This window comes from Paralichthys olivaceus, chromosome 9, assembly GCF_024713975.1.
Source record: "Paralichthys olivaceus isolate ysfri-2021 chromosome 9, ASM2471397v2, whole genome shotgun sequence".
NCBI lineage: Eukaryota > Metazoa > Chordata > Actinopteri > Pleuronectiformes > Paralichthyidae > Paralichthys > Paralichthys olivaceus.
The window spans coordinates 16,708,227-16,731,356 of NC_091101.1; the positions used below are offsets into that span (position 1 = coordinate 16,708,227).

Genomic DNA, 23,130 nt, shown 5'->3' on the forward strand with positions numbered 1-23,130 from the left:
TTTGCAGGTGTGTCAGGCCTGATGAAAATGTACTGGAGTAATTTTAAATGGGTGTGGCGAAATAGCTCAACAGCGCCCCCTAAAACACAGTAATTCCATCTGGATTAACCGATCTTCACGAATTTTGGTGTATCATGACCGGAACAAAAAAAGTCCCTGGCATCAATTTGATTAACCCAATAAGAACTTGGCCATTTTGGATTTTGCGGCCATTTTGGCCGTTTTTACACATTGTGTATTTTAACGAACTCCTCCTAGAGCTTTCATCAGATCAACTTTAAATTTGGTGAGTGTCATCTTAACAAGATGGAAATCAAAACTAACTCAAATTTAAAGCCATATGGAAACTGTGAGTTTTCGTCAAACACTGTGTTGGTGGCGTGGCGTCCAATGTCACATGTCACTGTGGAGTTGACCATTTTGAATTAAGTGGCCATTTTGACCATTTACACATATTTACATTACACACTTATTTTGACAAACTTCTCATAGAGCTTTCATCAGATAAAGTTTAAATTGTTGTGTCATGTCCAGTTGAGTGTCATCTCAACTCCATGGAGATTCAAAGTTATTAAAAGTTCTACTGTACATCACATGTTGTGACTCTACTGTGCATTGTCCAATCAGCCCCAAAATACTCACCTAAGATCAGAGTTCCGGCCTGAACCGCTCCATATGTCAAAATTAACTCAGGGTCATGGTGCCACCTACTGATCAGGGTGAAAATAAAATTGTTGTAATCCCACTGAGCATTGATCAAAAACAAGTTAATAGGAAATATCTTAAACACTGAATGATGAAATTCATTCACTGCAAAGATATAGAAAATAAAGACTGAGCTGGGTCACTTAACCCATGTTAAATGGTTAAGATGACGGTGACTTACTATTTAACTCCATCCAGGCTTTATATAAAACAACACTTCAAATGATTAATTATGCAAATCCTTCCTTGCTGTCAGTTTGCTTTAATGTCAGTGTCAGTGGTCACAGATTCCTGATGATGTCTAGACTGTTGCAAAGGTGAAAGATTTAAATGATCCGAACAGTGTTTTTGAACTGAACAGATCTATATAGGTGACAGCACCACCTAATGCCAAAAGGAGGTAAGCCTCGTTTTACAACCTTAATTCGATTTACATTAGATTTCCTCCGTGTGGCCTGCACCTGATGTCGTGGATCGTCATGCGAATTTAGTGGCCATGGTCCTGCGGAGCGTGACGGACGAAGGAAGTGACGCGTTTAAACTTCCCGTAATGCGCAAAACGCACGCAACACGCAGCCGTTCCGCCCGGTCCCTGTGCACCCTCCCACGCGGCCGCATCAGGTCCGGAGATCACAAGTGCTCGGGCCCGCACAGAGCTGCTCGCAGCCCCAGTTAGTATTTGTCTGACTGAAGAGATCGCACTGAGCATCATCTTGAAACAGGGCGACACCTTAAGGTGAAGCGTTGCTCTCTGCCGCGGTGCATTGTGGTCCGGACACTGGCCCTGTTGGCTCACATTCTGTAAAATGGCGACGTCCCTGGGATCCAACACCTACAACAGACAGAACTGGGAAGACGCGGTACGTTTAATCGACATCACGGTGTTCACAACAGGGAGTGCGACTGAAACACAACATTGGTCTCGCTATGTTTTAGAAATGAACGTGTTCGTAAAGCCGAGCCGCTCACCACAAACACGGTGGATTTGCCCGGTAGCTTGTTAGCTCCCCATTGAGCTAGTAGCCGAAGCGTGGCTATCGCGTTATTAGCATGTCGGTGTTAGCCTCGGCGCTAACCATAATTAAAAGTATAAACCACAGTTTCATCGGAAACCAGCTACACTGAGCTACATATGTTGTACTGTGTCACTTGATTGGGCTCAGAATTAACTATCGGTCACTGGAATGTAAACGCGCATTAAGCTACAGTTAGCTGCTATAGCTAACTGGACTGAAGTAGCCTAGCATTAGCAGGCTAACAACAATAAAACGTAGGCAAATTGGGATCAATATAGTACATCTATCTATCTACCAGCCGTTATGATGAGAAGACCCGCTTATCTGACGAGAACATATCCGAACGTGGCTCTTAGATTAACGGAAATATCGCAGAATTGTGGTCTGTGTCAAGAGCATCATTCTTGTAATCAAGAGTTTGAGCTAAGTTGAGGATGTGACACGACAACCAGATCTTGCTTTTCACTGCACTGATTGTGCTTGAAGTACCTATATTCTTGCACCGACCACTTAAATGTCCACCAACCCTACTATATAAGGCATCAAATGATTTTTCTCTCTCCTGAGACTCGACCCAACTTGGCCTGTGACCAATGTTGGTTTTATCAAGACATCAGAATATAAACCGTTGCAACCTTAGACAATGAAGATGACGTTTGTGCCATAAGAGCTGCTTATATTTAGGTGTTTGGCTGATGCCATCAGTGGGTCGGATTAACACAAGGTCATTTTCTGCAGTTAGCACTCAGAGTGAAACAGCATCCTTCAACAGATGGCAAAGTCAGAGTGAGCAAGTCATGCCACACATGCATCTTCACTAAGATGCCCACAGAAGAAATTGAAACCCAGAATTAGGCCAAGTTACTGCTTCACAAACATGTTGGGTTTGTAACTGATGTGGAACTTTTTTAAATAAATTAACATCTACTTTTTCTTTGTCCTTCAGGATTTTCCAATTCTGTGTCAGACATGTTTAGGAGAAAATCCTTACATCCGTATGGTGAGTGAGCATTACTTTGTCATTGCAATGAAGTGGAGGTAAATTCATTGGGGTGGAAAATGAATTTGTGCTTTGTATTACAGACTAAGGAGAAGTATGGGAAAGAATGCAAGGTATCTTTTGTATTCATATTTCAAATCATGATTATGCAGCACAAATCACATGTTCTTAACATTACACTGTTGCATGTAAGAATATTTATACATTTTCTGTCTTTGCACTTCAGATCTGTGCTCGACCCTTCACTGTGTTTCGATGGTGTCCAGGGACAAGGATGCGTTTTAAGAAGACAGAGGTCTGTCAGACCTGTAGCAAAATGAAGAATGTTTGTCAGACATGTCTGCTCGACCTGGAATATGGTGAGTCTGTGGAAGTGACTAATTTTAATCTGTAAATGTAATATGGTCTGCGTCCAACTATGGTTTGTTGAAGCACATATCTATGTGAGCTTAAACCCTAACACTTTGTGTTGCACAGGTTTGCCTATCCAGGTCCGAGACACTGGGCTTTCTGTTAAGGATGAGGTTCCTAAGTCAGATGTGAACAAAGAGTACTACACTCAGAACATGGAGAGAGAGGTAAAGTTGTTTTTTTACGCTTGCCAAATGGCACCAAGAGTTTTGTCTCACCTAAAAATGTTTGCTAAATTAAGGACACCCTTAACTTAAATCTGTCATTGATCTCATATTTGGACATTTGTGTTCCCAGATAGCTAATTCTGATGGCACACGGCCGGTGGGCCAGCTAGGTAAGGCTAGCAGCTCCAGTGATATGTTGCTGAAACTGGCCCGCACGACACCATATTACAAGAGGAACCGGCCACACATCTGCTCCTTCTGGGTGAAGGGAGAGTGTAAGAGAGGGGAGGAGTGTCCCTATAGGTGAGTTGACACTTAATGAAACAGGCTACAGATGCTGTGAATTAGGGGAGAATTTGAAACTGTGAGATTAATTGTGAATTCTGGAACCGATTGTTTCTTATATTGATAATATGAATTGAATTTTACATTTTTCTGAGTACTCGCTACTACTAGGCAAATGGGTTGATTTGTTCTAATGGCTCAGTTTAACTTCCTAATAAGTTTCGGCTGTTCCGCTGTTATATTCTCCTTTTTTTTTCACAAAGGCATGAGAAGCCCACAGATCCTGACGACCCTCTGGCTGACCAGAACATAAAAGACCGTTACTACGGTATCAATGACCCTGTAGCAGACAAGCTGCTGAAAAGGGCCTCAACCATGCCACGACTTGACCCACCTGACGACAAGTCAATCTCCACCCTCTACATTGGGGGTTTGGGAGATACTGTCACAGATGGAGACCTCAAGTAAGCACCTCATAACAGACTCTTACACAACTTTGTGTTTGTCCACAAAGAGCAAGTTTAACTTTTTTTGTAGATATACTGTAGACGATGCAATCACTGTTATTACAATTTTAAAGCTTAATATCCAGTGTTATGGTGCTATTTGACGTTTTTCTATATCATTACAGGAGTCACTTTTACCAGTTTGGTGAGATTCGTACCATTACCATCGTCCAGAGGCAGCAATGTGCCTTCATCCAGTTTGCCACACGACAGTCTGCTGAAACGGCTGCAGAGAAGTCCTTTAACAAACTGATCATTAATGGACGAAGGCTCACTGTCAAATGGGGAAGGTAAGAGGTTGATTGAGATGGTGAATTTAAGCTTTGCTGTTTCTATCTCTGACCGGACACAGAATCCATTATCAGAAGCTCATGTATTTTCTGGACACAAATCCAGAATGGTAAATCCCGGAGAATGGGATTCCCAACCAAAACTACTCCTCTGCCATCTGGTTACATATATTAGCTTACATACGCTTCACTAAGCAGAGCTACTTGAGAGGTGAAGTGAAGGTTTAAAGTGATAATTTGCTCATTAACACCAGGTAGTACTCAGAGGGTGCGTGTTTTGAAATTACTAATTAATTATCATCACAGTCACAACTTAGAAACTGAGATCAGTATTTTTATACACACTGTAAGGTTTTTACAACAACAAAGATTTAGAGCAACAGAGTGGCGCACTTTTCATTTTCTGCTTTTGGCACATTTCTGCTGAGCTATTTAACAGAGTGGTGTGATGAATATTTACAACTTGTATGGTTTGTGTGTATTTAAGGTCTCAGGCAGCAAGAGGAAAGGAGGGTATCAAAGATGGTGTGAGCGAGATGGGCACCAGACTTGATCCTGTACCTGGACTGCCTGGAGGTGAGTCTGTAAACACAGTGATAGCTTAAATAAGTTGACGTAATATAATTACATAGCCATATGATGTTCTGAATTTTAATCCTGATGTACATAAATAAAATAAATACTTCTATTGAAACATATTTTATTGTTTGTCTTTACTCATTCTTTGTCTTCTTACTGTGCTGTAGCTCTTCCTCCACCGCCAGCTTTGGATGAAGAGGCCCCTGCAAATTACTTCAACCTGGACCCGAGCACTTCTCCTGCTGTCATGAACATAGCTCTGCCCCCACCGCCAGGAATAAACCCACCTCCCCCAGGTAATATTATAACCTTGATCTCACAAATGCAGCTTACATCACGTCTATAGCAAGATACGATTTCTATCAAATATGAAATAAGTATTTAGGTCATCTCATTCATTTTATACTGGTATTTAGTTTTGTGATCATCAGCTATTATTAATTATAAGTAAATTATAGAAACAGTGAGAAAAGGTGAATACCTAATGCTGTATTCCAATTTTTTTTTCATCTGCTCATTTAGGTTTCGGGCCTCCAATGTTTCACCCCATGGGTCACATGGCTCCACCTATGCCCCCTCCAATGAGCATGAGACCTCCCGGTCAAATTCACTACCCCTCCCAAGATCCTCAGCGCATGGGTGCCCATGCAGCACATGGCTCACGCCATGGAGATTAGCTTGCAGTGAAATCATACTGTGATTAGGTTTCATTCTTTTTCTCCAGTTAACCTGTTTCAGGTGCTTTCAAACATAAGAGTTCTGACCAATGTGATCCACATTTTTAAAGGACTGATGTGATCAGAGCTGTTGTACATATGAAAAATAAACACATTAGGTAAAACATGTATTTGTCTCCTTGTTTAAAGCATCACATTAGGAACATTTTAAAAACTTTAATTTTCCAGTTTCATTGACTTTTTTTATTTGTCTTTGTTATTGTTGGGCTTTGTTTGTATGGTGTTTTCACTCATTAAAAGGACTCAAATTTTGTCATGAATCATTTCATAGTGCGTATAATTCATCATTTATGTTTTGTGTTGTGTGGGTGGTGGAGAAAAAAGTAAAGCCATTTGTGGGAAGATATGAGTCTTTGGTGAAGAATAGAAATAGGTCAGACTGAAAAGCCTGTGGCAGTATTGTCCTGGACTCTACTGTGGTAATTAACAGATTCTAGAATCCAGATATTTTCTCAGCTGGTCAATCCACTCAGCAGCGACACATTACTATAGCAGCATAGCAGTCCTCACAGTGCTCACCCCACCACCACCTATAGTGCCCACTATTTAACAGGAGGATCATTTTTGCCGTAGGAGAAGTGCAAGCATAGATCAGCGCTTTATAGTCTTTCTCTTATCAGTCCTTCATAGTTCGTTAGACTCAGGGTTGTAATAGACTCCCCATCCCCTGGGTGCTCTGTTGAAGTTGGGTCTTCTGCACATGCGGTCCAGGGCGACGCCAGGCAGGTTCTGAGATTCGATTGCCTCGAAGTCAATGAGCGGTGTCACCCTCTTGCTGGCCATAGCACCCCCAAATGGCATGGCAGATCTGAAAAACAATGAAAGGCTCTTACCAAGCAGACTCCGTGTGTCACGTTACTGGAAATATATGACAGGGAAAGGGAGATATTCCGCATCTTTGTGTAGTTTTCTTTTGGCATAGAGTTTTTGGTGATGTCCAGAGGCTATTTCACAATATGTAATGTTAATAAACTTGGTATTAACATGACATGGAATTTTATATCTGGCAAAGTCCTTTTCCTCTTTTTAAAGACACATTCTATAGTTGTGATTTCTAGCTCGGATCCTACTAATTTTGTCATATTTTTATTTTTTGTTCGGCTAATCTTATTTCAATTCAAATTTACTAAAATTGTTCCCCATTGTTTGGCTTTTTCATTTTTTACTTCTCAAGCTCAATTGTCAATGTGCTTTGACACAAGTTTATTATTCTATTAGAGGGATTCAAAAAAATTATTAAAAGAAGAAACTGTTTTTCAAAAGTACTTAAAAAATCTAATGACTTATTTTTGCCAGAGACTCCTCTCTTTGAAATTAACAAATTAAAAAGGGAATGGGTAGGACATGTTGGTTTCAGTAATTATACTGAAAGTGGAGGAGCCGCTATTTAATGCAAATCTGAATTTAATATTGTCAACCAGCATTAGGGACGCTTTTGGGAGATATATAATTTCCAGAGGCTCTGTGTTGAAAGGCTCTGCCTCCTGAGCCACAGCTAATTTGACCATTTGTTGTGTTCAGGTTTAATTAAAGCTTCACAATTTCACGATAATCCTAAATCCCACAAACTTCGTTGATTGACAGCCTAAATGACCACAGTCTGAACTTGTCTTTCATACATTGTCCATTTCTTCCTCTGCCCAAGCCTAACCTTTTTTCTGCCTCGCTGATGTGATGCAATTCCTTGTGTGCCATGAGAAAGGTGATTCCCTTTCCTGCACAATCAGTCTTCTGGGGACATTAAAAGCTCCCAGCCTTGAGTGGATCATCTTTCAAGAGCCAGAGTTCAAAATAGCCATCGCATAGCCACAATTCAAGGAGGTGCGAGCCAGAGACTGGATTAATTTTCAAACTGTGGAAACATGGAGTGGAGCCGAGGGAGAGGGATGATGGTGATGGATGACACGGTGAGGTCATCTGTGGGTCTATTTGAAGACGGGTGCTTCCCACTGAACAGGATTGAGCGGTTTATGATTTATTTGGATGAACTGGGCAGTGAGGCAGACAACGTTTACCTATTGAAGCTCCTGTAGTTGGCGGGCTGGCGCCCTTGTGGGAGCTGGGGCAGCTGGGTATTGAGGGCGTTCAGGAGCTCTTCGTTGGTTCCCAAAGCTTCCGTCCATGGGGAGGAGTAGGATTTGGGGATCACTGTTGTGTTGAACTTCTCATGAGGGATTTCCTTCAGGGGGCCAGTATAACCTGACACAAATAAAAATCTCATGTCAGTGAGCATAAAGGACACAACACTATTGTTAAAGTGAAAGCTGTGTTACTCTATTAAATTCAAAGCAAACTAAAGTAAGGTCTCCTTTGTCGAGAAAAAATGATCATCCCTGTGTTTTTTAATTTAATTACAAAACCTACTAGATACTGAAATAAATAAACACACACCAGATTTAATTTACATATCAAATATCCTTTGTGTCACTACTGTCTACAACAATAGGAAGTACAGTAATTGGATCTCAGTGTGAATCCCTGATAATAAAAAGAGCTCAGCGTCTCACTGTCAGTCAGACTGTAAGCGGCACCTTATGTAAGAGCAAATACACAACAGCTCTCAGCAAAGATGCTCACAGATAATAGCTCTGTACAAACTGCCAACACTCCGAGCACTGGCAATAATAATTACAATCTATTTATTTGCTCAAAACATTTCCATTTAAAAGCAAAACCAGTAGCCAATCAAAGTGAGATGCATTGCTCAAGTGCTGGCTTTGTCTAGCATTGGCGGGGAACTAGTCGGTGGCTATCCCCTCATCATACATGTACATCATGTACAACCATGTACCTGGAGCAATGACGTCAGGACTGCCCTTCTTTGCTACAGTCTTCTGTAGGTTCAGGACCAGGCTGTGCTTACCAGGGATGGAGAAAGCCTGGTTTTCTTTCCCTCCTTGAGGCTCTGAGATGATTTGAGTGGCATCGAGATGGACCTGAGGGGGGCGAAGTTTGATTTCTGTGAAGTTATTTACTTCAAATATACTGTAAGACAGTTTTTGTTAAAGGGGACGAAACATCAGATTATGTTTATATGTCAGGAGGACTGCCTTCTTTCACGCTTTCCATTGTTTGGACAAATCTCAGCTTGAGCTCAAGTGAGTTTGAAAGAAGTTGAAAGTTAGAAGACCAGGTATCCAACTTTGCATTACTCTGTGACCTCCTGTATTGGAACATCTGAATCCCCAGTTGGAAAATGTATTGCCACCTGAACTTATATTCTGACACAACCGCTGTAAAAGATATTGTAGTGCATTCTGAGACGTGTAAAATACAACCTTTTCCAAACTAAATATCAGGATATCTCAAACTCTCAGCTGTTTCATTGTTGTCATAGCCTTTTCCAAATGTACTTACATACATTTATGAATTGCCAGTGCTCCTTAACATGTGTTTGGGATGGATGCCCCTGTCTGTTTAAATGTATGTCTTTTTAAAATGTTGCTCATTTGTTTATTTTCACTTAATGGCTAGCAGATGTTAAAACTCTGTTTCCGTACTCCAAAGAAATGAGACTGCAAAAAGGAGGAGTCAAACTTCCTTGATTATTAATTATAGTGTAGATACACCCAGCACAGCAAGAAGCTGTTTAAATGCATTCACTCTGATTGAAACACAGGTTCAGAAGTTCAAGTAGAGCACACTTAGGTTAATGGATGTGTCTTCATGTGTTCTGTGCCGTCTGTCATTTCCTTACATTATTGGTGTTGTAAGCCATGTTGTCGGAGTTCTCTAGGGTGAACCTCTCCACTCGCTTCTGTCTCTCCTGAAACATGCGCGAGCCTCGATTGGAGGGAAGATTCAGCTCCTCCATCATCACGTCCTTTGGAATGCTGATCTTCTTCCCCAGGTTCAGTCCCCCTTGCACAACATGACAGACAAATGGAGGCATTTTAATAAGTGAATGCATTTAATGTCCTTGTGCATTTTTAAGATGGCCGCATCAGAGTGAAGAAGTTTGCCCCGGGTTTCTGTGCCGTGTAGCGTGGCATCAGATGACTCCAACCTTGAAATACATCATGACGTTAGTTGTTCTAGCGCAAGAGCAATGACGGCAGAAGAAGGAAAGTAACGCAGACTAATAGGGGCTGTTGGCAAATCATGATGTCTCCTTGGATCTTCCTTATTCTGTCAACTTTCAACAGCTGCTGGGGGGCTGATGTTAAAAAGTCAAGCCGCGTCACAGCATCACTCAGTTGGTATCCACAGCTTTTGCTGAGGGTCTCTTCTCGTGTTATATCATGTCACAGAGGAGGGTCTGAAATAGCCTCAAGATGATGTCAAGAGGTGTGTAATGTTTGTTGTGGTCCAAGGTTGCATGGGTAACTGGGCATATAAATAGCATCTTTGGATGAAAGACTAATGTAAGAGTGGATGGCCCCTCTTCCTTGCACATTATAAGAATTAGGAGTCTGGACATATGCCACCCTTGAGTAGCTGCATTTTTCTGAGTGCAGGGGACAGAGCAGGAAAAACACACAGAGCAACTGGGATGCTCCCTGCTGAAACGTCTGGAGAATTTTAACAACATACTGGCTCTCCTGGGATTCGGGTGTACCGCGCTCCACTTGTCCCCAGGCGGTGCATGATTTCACTTTGATGTTTGGCTCAATTTCATCTGATGGCCCCCGGCTGTGTTCACATACTGTGGCAGTAGTTGATGCAATACGTAAACTAATTAGGTTTTTCCTCCACATACTATGTACATGTATGACAGTTCTATCTCCCAGTGTTGTGACACGGTCTAAAACACAACCAATGCTTCCACAGTGCACTCACCTCCTTTGGCCTCTTTAGACAGAGCCTTAGCGTTCATCATCCTTTGTTTAGTCAAGTCATTTTGGCTGGACTGCATCATCATCGTCCTTGTTTTTCTACAATGGACACAGACACAAGGATTTATTTATATTGTGTTATAACACTACTTTTATGTATAAGCTGGTTTATTTTAGTCAGATTAGAGTTTAGTGACAAACCAAAGAAAAACACACTCCTACGTTTCTGTATGTTGTTAATCACAAATCCTAAATTATATTTTAGTCAGAAATAATGAATCTTACTAAGGGCAAATCAATTCAATCAAAGTGACTATGACAGTGATTTGTTCAAGCAATGGATTTGCTCATAATTTGATTGAATCTCTAAAATTAGAATACCTAATACATTAATAATTTTACTATTAGTACATTAGTATTTACATTTTGAAGCTGCCTCTGCAGCAACACAGAAATGTATGATTTTATGAATTTACAGTTCTTTATAGGATCAAATTATCTTATATGTTTATGCACATTATAAAGTCCTAAATTATATCTTATAGTCACAAGTCCAGCCCCATTTTGTTAAGCGAGTGTGACTGTAACAGTGTTTTGTTGAAGTAATGCATTGGCTCATAATCTGATTAAATCTCAAACATGTAATTTCTTATTATTACTCTACTTGCACCACAGCTCAAGCATGTTTAGATTTCAAAGCTTCTTCTCAACACAGAAATATTTGATATTATGTGTTCCTTGATTACAGTTGTTTAAAGAACCCAATGGCTTCCAAACCTATGTAACACTCAACTTCCAAACTTAACTCTCCTCAGTTCCTTCTGTCCCTGCTTATTTGGAAGTCAACCCTTAGCTGGTTCAGTCCTTACCTGTGTCTCCTGTCCGTCTGTCTGTTGGTGGGAGTTCCTCTGGATGGTTGTGTTGTGTGGTTGATCCTGGACTGGAGCTGGGATGCTTCCTCGCTCCACTCTGACACTCTGCGGCAGAGCAAGGACGCTTTGTATAAAACTCATCCAGAGATGCCTCTGGAGCTTATCTCACCCAGTTTATTTTAGCAGAGGGATACGAGAGTGAAGATGGATCGAGGGAGTGTTTGACGGTGGGTGTGGGTGGGTGGTGATGGTATGAAAGGCCTGTTGAGGGGAAGGGGCAAGGATAAAGATTTACATCCTGACCTCGAGCCGCTTTGAAAATAAAAATCTGATCCCCTCTTCGTGTGTGTGTGCATCACAGCAGCTGTTGTCCAGACAGTGACAGCAATATGAGAGGCCAAGAATCCCCACGGCAAACATAACCACATAAACACAATTTCTATTTTCTCTCTTTACACCCGTGAAAGCCTCAGTAACCACTGTGCTATATATTAGTCGCTCGATGAGTTTCCCACACACAGACAGTTTTACAGGGGAAGCTGTGAAATTGATGAGGTTGCTGCATCAGAGTTTGTGGTTCTTTTTTCCAGTGTGGGGTCAAAGGATAAACCCTAACATTTTTGATGGTGAGACCCTTGACGTCCATTTGGTTTGCACAGCCATGAGTTACGAGCATTCAACATACCTCTCAGTTTTTTAAGAACTTAATGACAGTACAATATTTTTACCTCTGCCTAGGAGGTTATGTTTTCATCCAGCTGTTTGTTTGATTGATTGCAAGTAAGATTAAAAACTAATGGTTGGATTACCACAAATCTCATCGGAGTGATGTGTTAGAGAAGAACCCATTTAATTCTTTTAGCAATGTGAACGTGAATGTGGAGGTTTCCTCTGCTTTGAACACATTGTGTGTGTTGTTTTGATTCTTCTACTTGCTGCCTATACAGCTATGCATTGCATCTTTGCGAGCGGAAATCATGTATGTATTTATTTGCATATAGGGTGGGGAAGTGAAATCCAATCTGGGATTCTATCACGAGACGCAGGGTTAGGGGCCAAATTTTAAATTTAAACACACGCACTCGGAGCTGTCCACGTGTGATCGGATTTCAAAAAACACCTGATAATACAGAGTGTGTGCAGCTTGATTGAATTTAAGGCAACTATTTTGTGTTCATTTATTAATGCTTTGAAACTGGCTATTCTCCATGAACTCTTTTTTGTGTGTTACACCAGAAGTGATGCCCTTTAACCGAGTATTTGGTTGCCCTTTTGGAACTCAACTTAGTCTTTATCGAGCAGCTTTTTCCCCACAAATTGATTCATTGAGCTCAGCGGGAGCCAGGGGGGGGAAAACATTTTCTTTATCCCTGTTGAGATTGGATATCGATTTTGCACCTGCCCTGCTCCACAATGTCACTATCCCCCTGTGGGAAGCCTCCCAGCCTCTGACACAAAATGTGGAGTCATCCTGAGTCACAGAAAATCATCTGCACACACACAGTGAAAGCTGAGTAGTCGCTGCACTTTAAGAGTTTATTCAAGTGTCTTTGTTTAGTCGGTAAAATGCTATTTTGTTTCATAAAAAGAAACCACATTCAGTTAGCAGCCTTCTTTTAACAAAGAAAACATTGGCTTTTAGTTGTAAGGATCAATCTGTTATTTCTTTTATCTGATAACAATTCATTATAAAAGGAGTTATTCTACCAAGTGTTTGATAATTCTGTAGAAGAGAAGAAGGACAAATCCTCACGGCCGGAGTCATCTGTGTTTGAGAGGTGGCTTCTGCAGTGTGTTTATGTCACATAGAGAGAGGAGCACGGCCACCAGGCGCTGACAGCTGACACCAGAACAATGGAGGCCCATTCAGACACAAGGGCTTGTGTTATCAGGGCACCTGTAAAACCATTTGTTTCACTTGCCTTCAGATGAAACCTTACTTGGCTGGCTAATCTGAGCAAGATCGCCAACCTCCCAGGTCACGTTGAGAGCAGGAGAAGTCAGCTTTTTTTCAACATATAGCTTAACGCTGCATTCAAATTCAGCTTGCAGCCCTGAAGAAGTCATCAGTCTGAACCTTTCTTATTTGCTTGCAGGTGCCTTTTGGGAGGATCACTGCAAGTCAATCAGTTTGGGAGAGCTGTCTTCACTGTGCTCGCTTTGAGCCTCAACCCAGGGAGACATAATGTACGGGCTGCTGTGCGAGAGTCTTCACGACTTCATCAAGGAGTCATACGGAGATGATGTGTGGAAGCTGGTCAGAGAGAGAGCAGATGTCAGGCTGCACTCCTTTGTCACCCACCAGGTACAATGTGCTCCTGAAATGAATAATACAATGTGATACTGTTTCTGTGCGTAGAATAATAATGTGTGTTTACAGGGACATGTGCCACTCTGTTTAGTTTTCAGCTTCACAGTCCTGATGTCAGAATAAAAGGTTTTTGAGTGATAATGTCTACATATGCCTACATATCTGCAGGTGTATAGCGAGAGTGTGATTCCCCGTATTGCAAAGGCAGCCAGTGGAGTGACAGGGACGCCCTACAATGAGCTGATGAACTCCTGGGGTGTCTATTTCCTGGGCTTTGTGGGGAAGTACGGCTATGACAGGATCCTCAAGGTGAGAAAAGATCTCAAAACCCAGAAATGTCAGAGCTGTGTTGTCTTCTGGTGGATGTGATATGTGAGAGAGGTGTCAAATACACAGTGAAATTACAGCGTGTATCTGCAGAACTTTCGGTGTACTAATGAAACTCATATTTTTCATAGTTTCTTATATCTCTTATTATGTCTTATTCTTTGCTGCTGACATTTTAAAACGAAATCAGTCAGCTCAGTGTTTATTGATTATTGTGAGTGTTGTTTTTCATGTTAAAATTTCCTCTTAAACATGAAGTCCTGAGGCAATTGAGGAGTGAAAATCTTACAAATAAATTACTTATTTGTGAGAGGTTATCAGTGGATTCATGCAGACAAAAGAGTGTAACCAGAGGGTTGTTGGTTAAATCCCCGGCTCCTCCAGATTGCTTTGCAAAATGTCCTTGAGCAAGTTACTGAACCCGATGGTGTGTCGTTGTGTGTGATAGAAAAACGCATATAGTGCTGTATGTGAATGGATATATTACTTGTGCTTTAAGGGCTTTGAAAACCTGAAAAGGACCTGAAAAGCGATATATAAATTCAGTTAATTTACCATTGCATTATTAGCCTCTATGTCCAGCCCCCATATCAGAACTCTAACATCATAGTATTGTTTTCAGACAGTGATTTACAGTGTTTCCCTTCCATGAGCAAACTGACACGTCCCTTTAAAGATACCTTTAAAAAAGGAACATCATCCCTCTTTGACGTCACCTGTCATCCCTTGTCTCTACCCTCAGGTGTTGGGCCGCCACGTACGTGACTTTGTCAACGGCCTTGACAACCTCCACGAATACCTGCGCTTCAGCTACCCCAAGGTGCAGCCCCCGACCTTCTTCTGCCAGGAGGAGTCTGCTACCGGAGTCACCCTCCACTACAGGTCTGAGACAATGAGGAGGAGGAGGGCAGAGGGTTGGAGTGGGTCAGATTGATGGGCTATCAGGCATTACATGTAAAAATAGAAGAACAGAGCAGAAAATACCGAGGTGGTGCCATGAATCTCTTCAGAAAGATATTGGATTTTGCTCCTCTCTGATCTGCAGGAGTAAGCGTAAAGGCTACCTGCACTATGCCATGGGTCAGCTGAGGCAGATGGGGAAGCAATTCTACGACACAGACATCCAAGTGGAGGTGATGTCTGAGCAGATTGTCGGAGACTACTCCCACGTCACCATGAGGTACGCACACACACACAAGCTTTTTATACCAACTGGTGAAAAGTAAACAAGTACAACCTTTCCTCCATTGCATTTAAGAAGAAAATATTGACTTTGCTCGATTTATTTGGCACACTCATAGATATCAGCTCACAAAATGTGCCTGGTTTATTTAATCAAGAGTCAGGAATTATTCTCTGGGAAAAATGTAAAAAATCTCACACTTTGAAGCACATTGATCTGATCCAGGTTCACCACAGTAACATGCTACAGGTGCATTGATGCATCAGTACCATCAATTTATGAATGAAATAGATGATAATATTTGAGCCAAAGGGACATTTTTCTAAATAACCTGTAAACACACTTTATACTCAACTTTGAACTTGAGAAAACATATTGATCTGTGTGTTCATGCAGGCTGAACTTTGACAACTCAGCCTACCGCTACATCATGAAGGAGGATGAGGAAGAGCAGGAGATTTTGCCCATTACCTCAGACTTCTTCTTTGAGGTCTTCCCCTTCAATATTGTCTTCAGACAGGTAATCTCTCCTCAGCCTCCCAAGGGAAATTAATGAGCGAAATAACGTTTTAAGTGAGTGAACGGTCCGTCCCTCTTTTGATTCTTCAGGACATGGTGGTGCATAACGTGGGCTCGGGCCTGTCAACAGTCTTCCCTGATCTGGATGGGAAGAAGATCAACGATGCCTTCTTGCTCGCTCGCCCCCTAGTGGAGTTCACCTGGAACATGGTAAGATATCACACTTCCAAATTTCAGACAACTTGAATCTTTTTCAGCCACTTCAGATCAAACTTTGCTCAATGCATCTTAAATATTAAATTGAAACAGGTGAGAATACCGACTTTGTGTTCTGCACACAGATCATCTCCCACCCTAACAATCTGTTTGAGATAATGTCCAAGGAGCCTGTGAAAAGAGAGAGGAACCTTCACAACCGAGTCCAAAGTAAGAGTGTAGCAAACATTTTGCAGGGGTGTGTGTGTGAATGTGTGTGTGTGTCTGGTGGGCCAGGACTCACAGGTGTGTGGTCAGATCAATTTCCAAACAGTCAGTCACAAAAACCCTGCTCAATTTAACTTTCACTTATTAAAAAAAAAAGCAGGTTTGTGGTAATTGGATGCTTCTTCTCCCACAAGAGCTCAAACATTAACATTTAACTTTGAAAATGCAGCTGAAATAAAGTTGTGAGTTCTCACAGTTGCTGGAAATTGAATTGTTTGATGTCTTGATTCAACTTAAATTGATTGAACATTATCAGATCTCTGCCCTCTTTGTGGTGGGTGGAGGGTGTGATATGTATGTTTATGGCTCTGACAGTCGACCTTGTTTTTCCACAGATTCTGACTATGAAAATGCCAATCGTACCGCTGACGTCGATGTGGAGCTCATGGCTTTCCAGTCCATCATTGGAGATGATTACAAAGGTCATGACCTATAGAAATTCTCATAGACCATACAAAGACACAAGCATTGACATAGTCTGGCTTTCTAATTACAAAACATAATAATAGATACAGAGACATTTGTGGCAGTAATGCACCAGTCAACTGAACAAAGAAAAAGAAATACAAAGCAATCAAACTTTAAAGGAATAGTTTAAAGTTGGAAATATTATATTTTTGCTGAAAGTTGTCAACTTTCATGCATAGCTTGAACTTGAGTTTGCATCTTTGAGCAAAAAGCTAGTGTGGTCTTAGCTAGTTTTGGCTTCATGTACAATGAGAGGAAGTGGAGATGCATTATCCATCTGCATATACAGTCAATGTTTTCTCCCAAGCAGTAGTAGGGCCCAAAATCTACCTAAACCCATTAGAGGCTTCATTTTGCTTAGCTACACTTATTAGCTGCTGGCTATAGCTTCATATTGAACATAAAGATACAAGAGTGGTATTGATTTTCTTGTTGGCCAGAAAGGAAAGAAGCCTATTTTGATCTTGCACTTTAAAAATGCTAAACTGCTGCTTCCATTCTGATGACATCTTTTACTCCGTTATTATTTACTGCTGAAGTTTAACCTCACACACCTCTCTGGATGTTTGTCTCTTTTTAGCATTTGAATTTGCTCCTCTTTTAGACGGTAACAGCGCTAATGCGATGGAGAGCTGGGGTGATGGGACCCGCTGCCTGAAACTAAAAGGACAAATGAGATACATGCCAGAGTGGGAGTCCATCATCTTCCTGGGAACTCCTGTGTAAGGCATGCACACACACACACGCATGCACACACACACACACACACGCATGCACACACACACACACACACACACACACACACACACACACACACACACACACACACACACACACACACACATATGCTGCCATAGACACAGATCTTTATTAAAATGCTGCTGTTTAAAAGTAAAACAGTCTAAAAAGCAGAGCTAGCCAAACTGAATTACGGTGCTGGAAATAAAAGCCTGGGCAGTGAATCAAATCAGGGGCCCATTCGAACAGCACTTACCATGCATGAAATGAGCTGCTAATTAGCCTGTAATCAGACAGTGCAGCTCTTGTGAGCGTAATGGGAACCAATTTGCAACTGAGAGTGTTTTTCCACAGAGTACATTACCAAAACATTTCCCTCCTCATCTGCAACATTTTGTTTTTGCAAGTAAATGCCCTCATGCGGGCATTGACAAAACAATTTTTTTTCATTCATTCAATCTTTAATTTTTCACTGTGTGTATGTGCAGGATGGAGAGTCTGAGTGCGATGTTCAGGACCGGCCTGTACATCAATGACCTGAGTATGCACGACTCCAGCAGAGATCTGGTGTTGGCAGGGACTCAGCAGTCAGAGGAGCTGAAGAGAGCTCTCATACAGGTGCCCTGAGCCAAAGTGCAGCTGCATTTTAGATATCTGATCAGCTCACTTGTCATTCTGTGTTATGCAAAGTGTCTCTGAAGCCTTTTTCTTTCAGTCCAGCAGCCGCTCATCACCTTCCACCCGCAGACCTGAGGTGAAGAAAATAGATGCAGACTTACAGTGTTTTTTTCTCTCTCTCTCTTCGTCCTCATTGTGAGTGCAGGAGCAGAAGAAGTCCAGTAAGCTGGAGGAGAGCATGAAGATGTTGGACTATGAGATGAAGAAGACCGATGACCTTCTCTACAGGATGATTCCCAAGCCAGTGGCTAAGAGGCTCCGCAAAGGAGAGCCTGCTGTGAACACTTGTGAGGTCAGGATTGTATATAGCGCCACATATAGGCCACGGTTCACCTTTGATTTTACACTGCAAGTGCCTATAACAACAGAAATAACTATCTCAGTTATGAAACATCTAAATTCACTTGATTTTAGATCTGCAAATTCAATTTGAGAGAAATCTCTTGATGGTGCAGTCAAGTGCAGACATCAAAAATGGTCCAGTAATTTTTTTTTATTAATTCATGTTACTGGGACCATGCACAACACAACCTAGTGGTGAGCAATACAAAATCATGTCAAGATATCATATCTCCCAATATCGATAATCTGGATAATCATAAAGATAAATGTCACATTACTTAGCATTATATTGATGTACATTGACCTTGTTATAATGATATTGATGAAAATAAATTACATTAATTATTGATATTGTTTTATTTCCCTGCCTTACCATAGCTGTTGAGCCAGAGTTAGCTGTAGTTCAGTCTCCATTATTTCATCCTCTCCTCTTTCCTGCCCACTGCGGTACACTTTTTTTATGTAATTCATATTTTTCTATATTTTTTTATATTTGTTACATTCATGTATTATTATCCTTACCCTTAGTATTGCATGTTACAGGTTACTTACTGATGCCTATTTCACTCTTGCTGCAGTTCATATAACATGTATAACACATTTCCCCATTGTGGGGCTAATAAAAGATTATCTTATCTTGTCTTTCCCCCAGGTGTTCCCAGATGTGACCATTCTCTTCAGCGATGTTGTGGGTTTTACTCGCATTTGCAGCCACATCACCCCGATGCAGGTGGTCTCCATGCTCAACACCATGTACACGCTGTTTGACACGCTCAGCGAGAAGCATCGCGTATTCAAGGTTTGTGTGTATATGTTTGTCCTCTGTGCAATTCAGTTTACACAGGTATAGTGCTCCTGTGTAAGAGCTGCCGTTGTGTTCCTCTCCAGGTTGAGACCATTGGAGATGCCTACATGGTGGTTGCTGGGGCTCCCGAGAAAACCAAGTACCATGCTCATAACATTTGTGACATGGCCCTCGACATGGTGCGCTCCATCGACCACCTAAAAGATCCCTCCAATGGCAACCACATACAGATTCGTGTTGGTGGGTAGAAAGTGTTTGAACATGTAAGTGAGTACATGTTCGTGTTTGATCGAGTGAACCAACCTGCTGCTGTGGTTGCAGGGATCCACTCTGGCATGGTTGTGGCAGGTGTGGTGGGACATAAGATGCCACGTTACGGTCTGCACGGGGACACGGTCCACACCGCATCCGCCATGGAGAGCAACGGCAAGGTAGGGATGAAGAGATTAGTGAAAGTAACATTGATGACACATGAGAGGCAAGTTATGGCTTAGTCAAGTCAGAATATCTACATTTATCATCTGACTCTGAAGAGATGAACCACCTTTCTGTGATTTTTTCTAAATCAGGAGATGCACATTCAGCTCAGCAGCGCCACCTATGAGCACCTGAAAGGAAGTCACTTCATTTTCGAAAGGAGGGGCACCATCACCATCAAGGTCAGGATCAGAACTGTCACCAGAGCAACTAATTTAATTTAGTTTAGTTTAGTTAATTTTAATTCAATTTAAAGAACTTTTGTTTATCCTCAGTGTAATATGTGGAACACGTTAATGGCTGCGTTAATTGTATTGTAAGTGTTAAGTGTGTGTCACCACTCAAAATTAAACACATGTTCTCTCCACACAAACTACGTGGGACCCATCACTGAGGCTCTAATCTGTACTAATGAATGATTTGCATATCAGCACTCACACACAATAAACATTCCAGAGTGTGAAAAATATTGAAAATAAAACTCAGTGTTTTGGCTCTGGGGAGTGAGCACACTCAGTATTCAGAGCTGGTGTTTGGCAGCCTGCCTGTTGATTTGCCAGTCTGTTTTATCAGTGGGTCTGACTTTGAGGGTGCACAGTCAGTGATAAAGCCACCAATGGTACTCCCAGAGGTCTCTATAGCTACTGATTGCAGGGGCCAATCTCAGAAACCAATGGTGACTCACTTTTCATCAGGGAATTTCAACTAATGGAAAGTTGCCACCTGTTATTTTACCATCCTCCACAGCAGAAATCAATGAATATTACAGTATGAATATTTGTGTTTGTCCAACCTTTTTTCCTCTGTACGCTCCATTTTTAGGGGAATGTTGAAATCGAGACGTACTGGTTGAAAGGAAAGAGGGACAAGGATGGGAATGCTCAGGCAGCGTGTCCTCAGTTTGAGAATCAGACCATCAGCAAGGCTAACATCTCAGCCCCTGAGGCCACGCGAAATGAGGAGGGACTGGTAAAAAAATAAAAAAATTCAGCTTAATATGTTCTATAATGGTGCTCAGTCTCATTTGCTTTATTTCCTCCGTCATCCTCTCTGAATCCTCTCGTCTCTGTCTGTCTATGCCTGCAGGTTTTCCCTCTGGTTGCGGGGGAAGGCAAGGACGATGTCAAGTCTATTCGCTCTCATCGCATCAAGATGGAGATTTCGGGCCTTTCCCCGGAGGAGTCGATGGAGGAGTCCCACGTGGAGGAGACGTCTGTTCATAAGGTGGGAGGGCATATTTTGCTCTCTAGGATTTCTAGATTGCTGCCTTAATGACTCATTTGATGATTCCCTGAACTGTTCCCTCCCCAGCCACACTACAAGGACGCTTTGCAGGACGGCCTCGAGGATTCTCACCTGGAACTGAACTCGCACGAGTGCGATGGCCGAGACTCCGTCACGGAGTCCCGCAGCAGCTCCTGCGACTCCCACAGCTCCAAGAGCGCCATGTGCTCTGTGTCGTGAACCCAACCGGATGCTAGCTAATGCTATAGCCAGTAATTCTACTGCTTCTGAAGCGCTTTATGTACAACTCACTCAAAGCAGTGAATGTTAGGTCCGACACCAGATAGAAATGCAGGATTTTACTGTTATTGTTTGCCTTCTTGGAGACTTTTTTTTTTTTGGTGATGCCATGGCAACCTCTGATGACATGTTGTTTGTACATGGACTAGACTATAAAGCTTGAAATCTCTAGTGGTTGTGTGTGGCGTTAATACTGCACAGCAAATATCATCATCAGTGCTCATTTAGCTCGGACAATACAGAAACAAATCAGTGTTAACTTTACACTTTGATTGTTTGCAACAGCTGCCTCGGAGCTCAATCTGTTCCCAGAGTGAAAAGACACGTCTCCAATTCATACCTCACATCAGTCACCTCAGGGCGATCGCCACTGAAAGATTTTGCTGTGCACCCGTATTGTAAAATGTTTTAGTTCCAAAAAGTGTTCACTGTCAGTGGACACAGGCTTTGTAATTTCCTGCACTGTTTTTTTTTATAGTTTTGACATCTTGTTTCATCCTGGGAGAAAAGAAATCCCTCTCTTCCCTCTCCCTCCTCACGTCTGAATTCATTATTCTAGCTCGGTCTCGTCAAATCCACAGCCCCGGCACAATGTAAACGCTTGTCAGCTCAGTGAAAATAAAGAGAGATGACTGATATTGGCTGTCTGTGGTTCCTTTCGTTATTGTTCGTCCTGTCTTGTCACTCAGAGGCATTCGCATTCATACTCACATTTACATTTGCATATATTTTACATTTGTTTTTTATTAAACACATTTTTCCATGGATCAGCATAGAGACATGTTTTATCCTGCATCATGATTTGCATGCATGTGTTTGCTCATCTTCCTCGAACTCCAGTCAACCTCGCCTGGTAAAAAATACATGTCCTTGTGTTTAAGCTTTTGTGGCCTAGTGTTCCTAGGTTATAACAGGTTCATATAAACATCAAATCAAATTTTCAGTGCCGCGAAACACATCCATATCCACACTTGCAATGAATGATAAACCGAGAATAGCACAATCCTAACATAAATCAAATATGAGTTATCCTAGTCCAGATTCACGGTCAGACAACGTTCCCCACTGATGGGCCATCTGATGAACTTTTCTTGTAGGTGGCGTCCTCGCGGTCTGGGCTGCCTCTGTTGGCTCTGTGCGAGTCTTTAGGCGATGAGCTGATAGAGCAGTGGAGGCAGAAAGCGTACGCGAAGGCCAGCAGCAGCAGTAGGCAGACCACGCAAAAAATGACAGTGATCAGGATGGTGTGCACTTGCATGTGCAACTCCTCCCATGGGAGCAGGGTGGTGGTGGTCAGAGCGCCGGGGTTCAAGGACGAGGCATAGAAACTGGGCTGTGGAGTCACTTTGGGCAGGTTTGGCTTCATGGAGGCCAGGTGGGCAACTTCCTGCATGATGTGACGATGTGTGGCCTTTGTGGGTTGAGATTCTTTCTAGCTGCCTGAAGGAGAAATTCATAATTTACTTTGGTTTATCACATGTAGAAATTCATATTCACCTTAGCACAGCTGTTATGTTTAGATACAAATTCAGGTGGAGTTTGTTTAATCTAATCTAATGATAAATCAATCTAAATAACAGTAAAAACAAAAAGGATTTTGGCTTTGTCTCAACATAATACAGTAATTAGCAATGTAACCCTTGTTAAATCAACTCAACAATATTCATTTTAGAAATATACTTCCATACAGTATATTAAAAATCAGCTGGTTAATTATCTTTATCAAAGATGATCATGTCTTTTGTCAGCGCTCAATCTTGTTCTTACCTGGACTGTGTTGTTGCAGCGTCTTTTGATGAAGCAGAGCTTGGGAAAAATGAAAGCAATGGAGGACCACAGAGAGGGAGGGCTGGACTGAATGAGAGAGGTTGGTGGACCACGAATAACAGGGAGTGTTACCATGGCAACATTTGCTGAAGGGCCACTAACATA

At 41.9% G+C, this 23,130-nt stretch overlaps 3 protein-coding genes across 3 annotated transcripts; 2 read left to right on the forward strand and 1 right to left on the reverse strand.

Annotated features, from left to right (window-relative positions):
* Positions 1–1,231: 1,231 nt before the first annotated feature.
* On the forward strand, positions 1,232–5,956 carry rbm22 (RNA binding motif protein 22). Its single transcript, XM_020081129.2, has 11 exons — positions 1,232–1,565; positions 2,668–2,721; positions 2,805–2,834; positions 2,948–3,080; positions 3,199–3,299; positions 3,430–3,602; positions 3,848–4,048; positions 4,216–4,380; positions 4,868–4,956; positions 5,127–5,255; positions 5,482–5,956. The coding sequence occupies exons 1-11, from the start codon at positions 1,512–1,514 to the stop codon at positions 5,634–5,636; spliced, it is 1,284 nt and encodes a 427-aa protein (XP_019936688.1). The 5' UTR covers positions 1,232–1,511; the 3' UTR covers positions 5,637–5,956.
* Positions 5,957–6,320: 364 nt separating this feature from the next.
* LOC109625731 (myozenin-2) lies at positions 6,321–11,478 on the reverse strand. The gene is made up of 6 exons (XM_020081144.2): positions 11,341–11,478; positions 10,476–10,570; positions 9,394–9,557; positions 8,488–8,632; positions 7,712–7,895; positions 6,321–6,504 (listed from the first exon to the last, which is right to left on the reverse strand). The coding sequence occupies exons 2-6, from the start codon at positions 10,555–10,557 to the stop codon at positions 6,321–6,323; spliced, it is 759 nt and encodes a 252-aa protein (XP_019936703.1). The 5' UTR covers positions 10,558–10,570; positions 11,341–11,478.
* A 1,732-nt stretch (positions 11,479–13,210) lies between these two features.
* LOC109624180 (soluble guanylate cyclase 88E-like) lies at positions 13,211–21,836 on the forward strand. The gene is made up of 19 exons (XM_020078716.2): positions 13,211–13,342; positions 13,440–13,648; positions 13,823–13,963; positions 14,724–14,863; positions 15,027–15,161; positions 15,561–15,684; positions 15,774–15,893; positions 16,025–16,109; positions 16,502–16,588; positions 17,239–17,356; positions 17,861–17,990; positions 18,196–18,342; positions 19,045–19,191; positions 19,281–19,437; positions 19,519–19,628; positions 19,767–19,856; positions 20,497–20,643; positions 20,761–20,898; positions 20,986–21,836. The coding sequence occupies exons 2-19, from the start codon at positions 13,529–13,531 to the stop codon at positions 21,136–21,138; spliced, it is 2,289 nt and encodes a 762-aa protein (XP_019934275.1). The 5' UTR covers positions 13,211–13,342; positions 13,440–13,528; the 3' UTR covers positions 21,139–21,836.
* Positions 21,837–23,130: the final 1,294 nt, after the last annotated feature.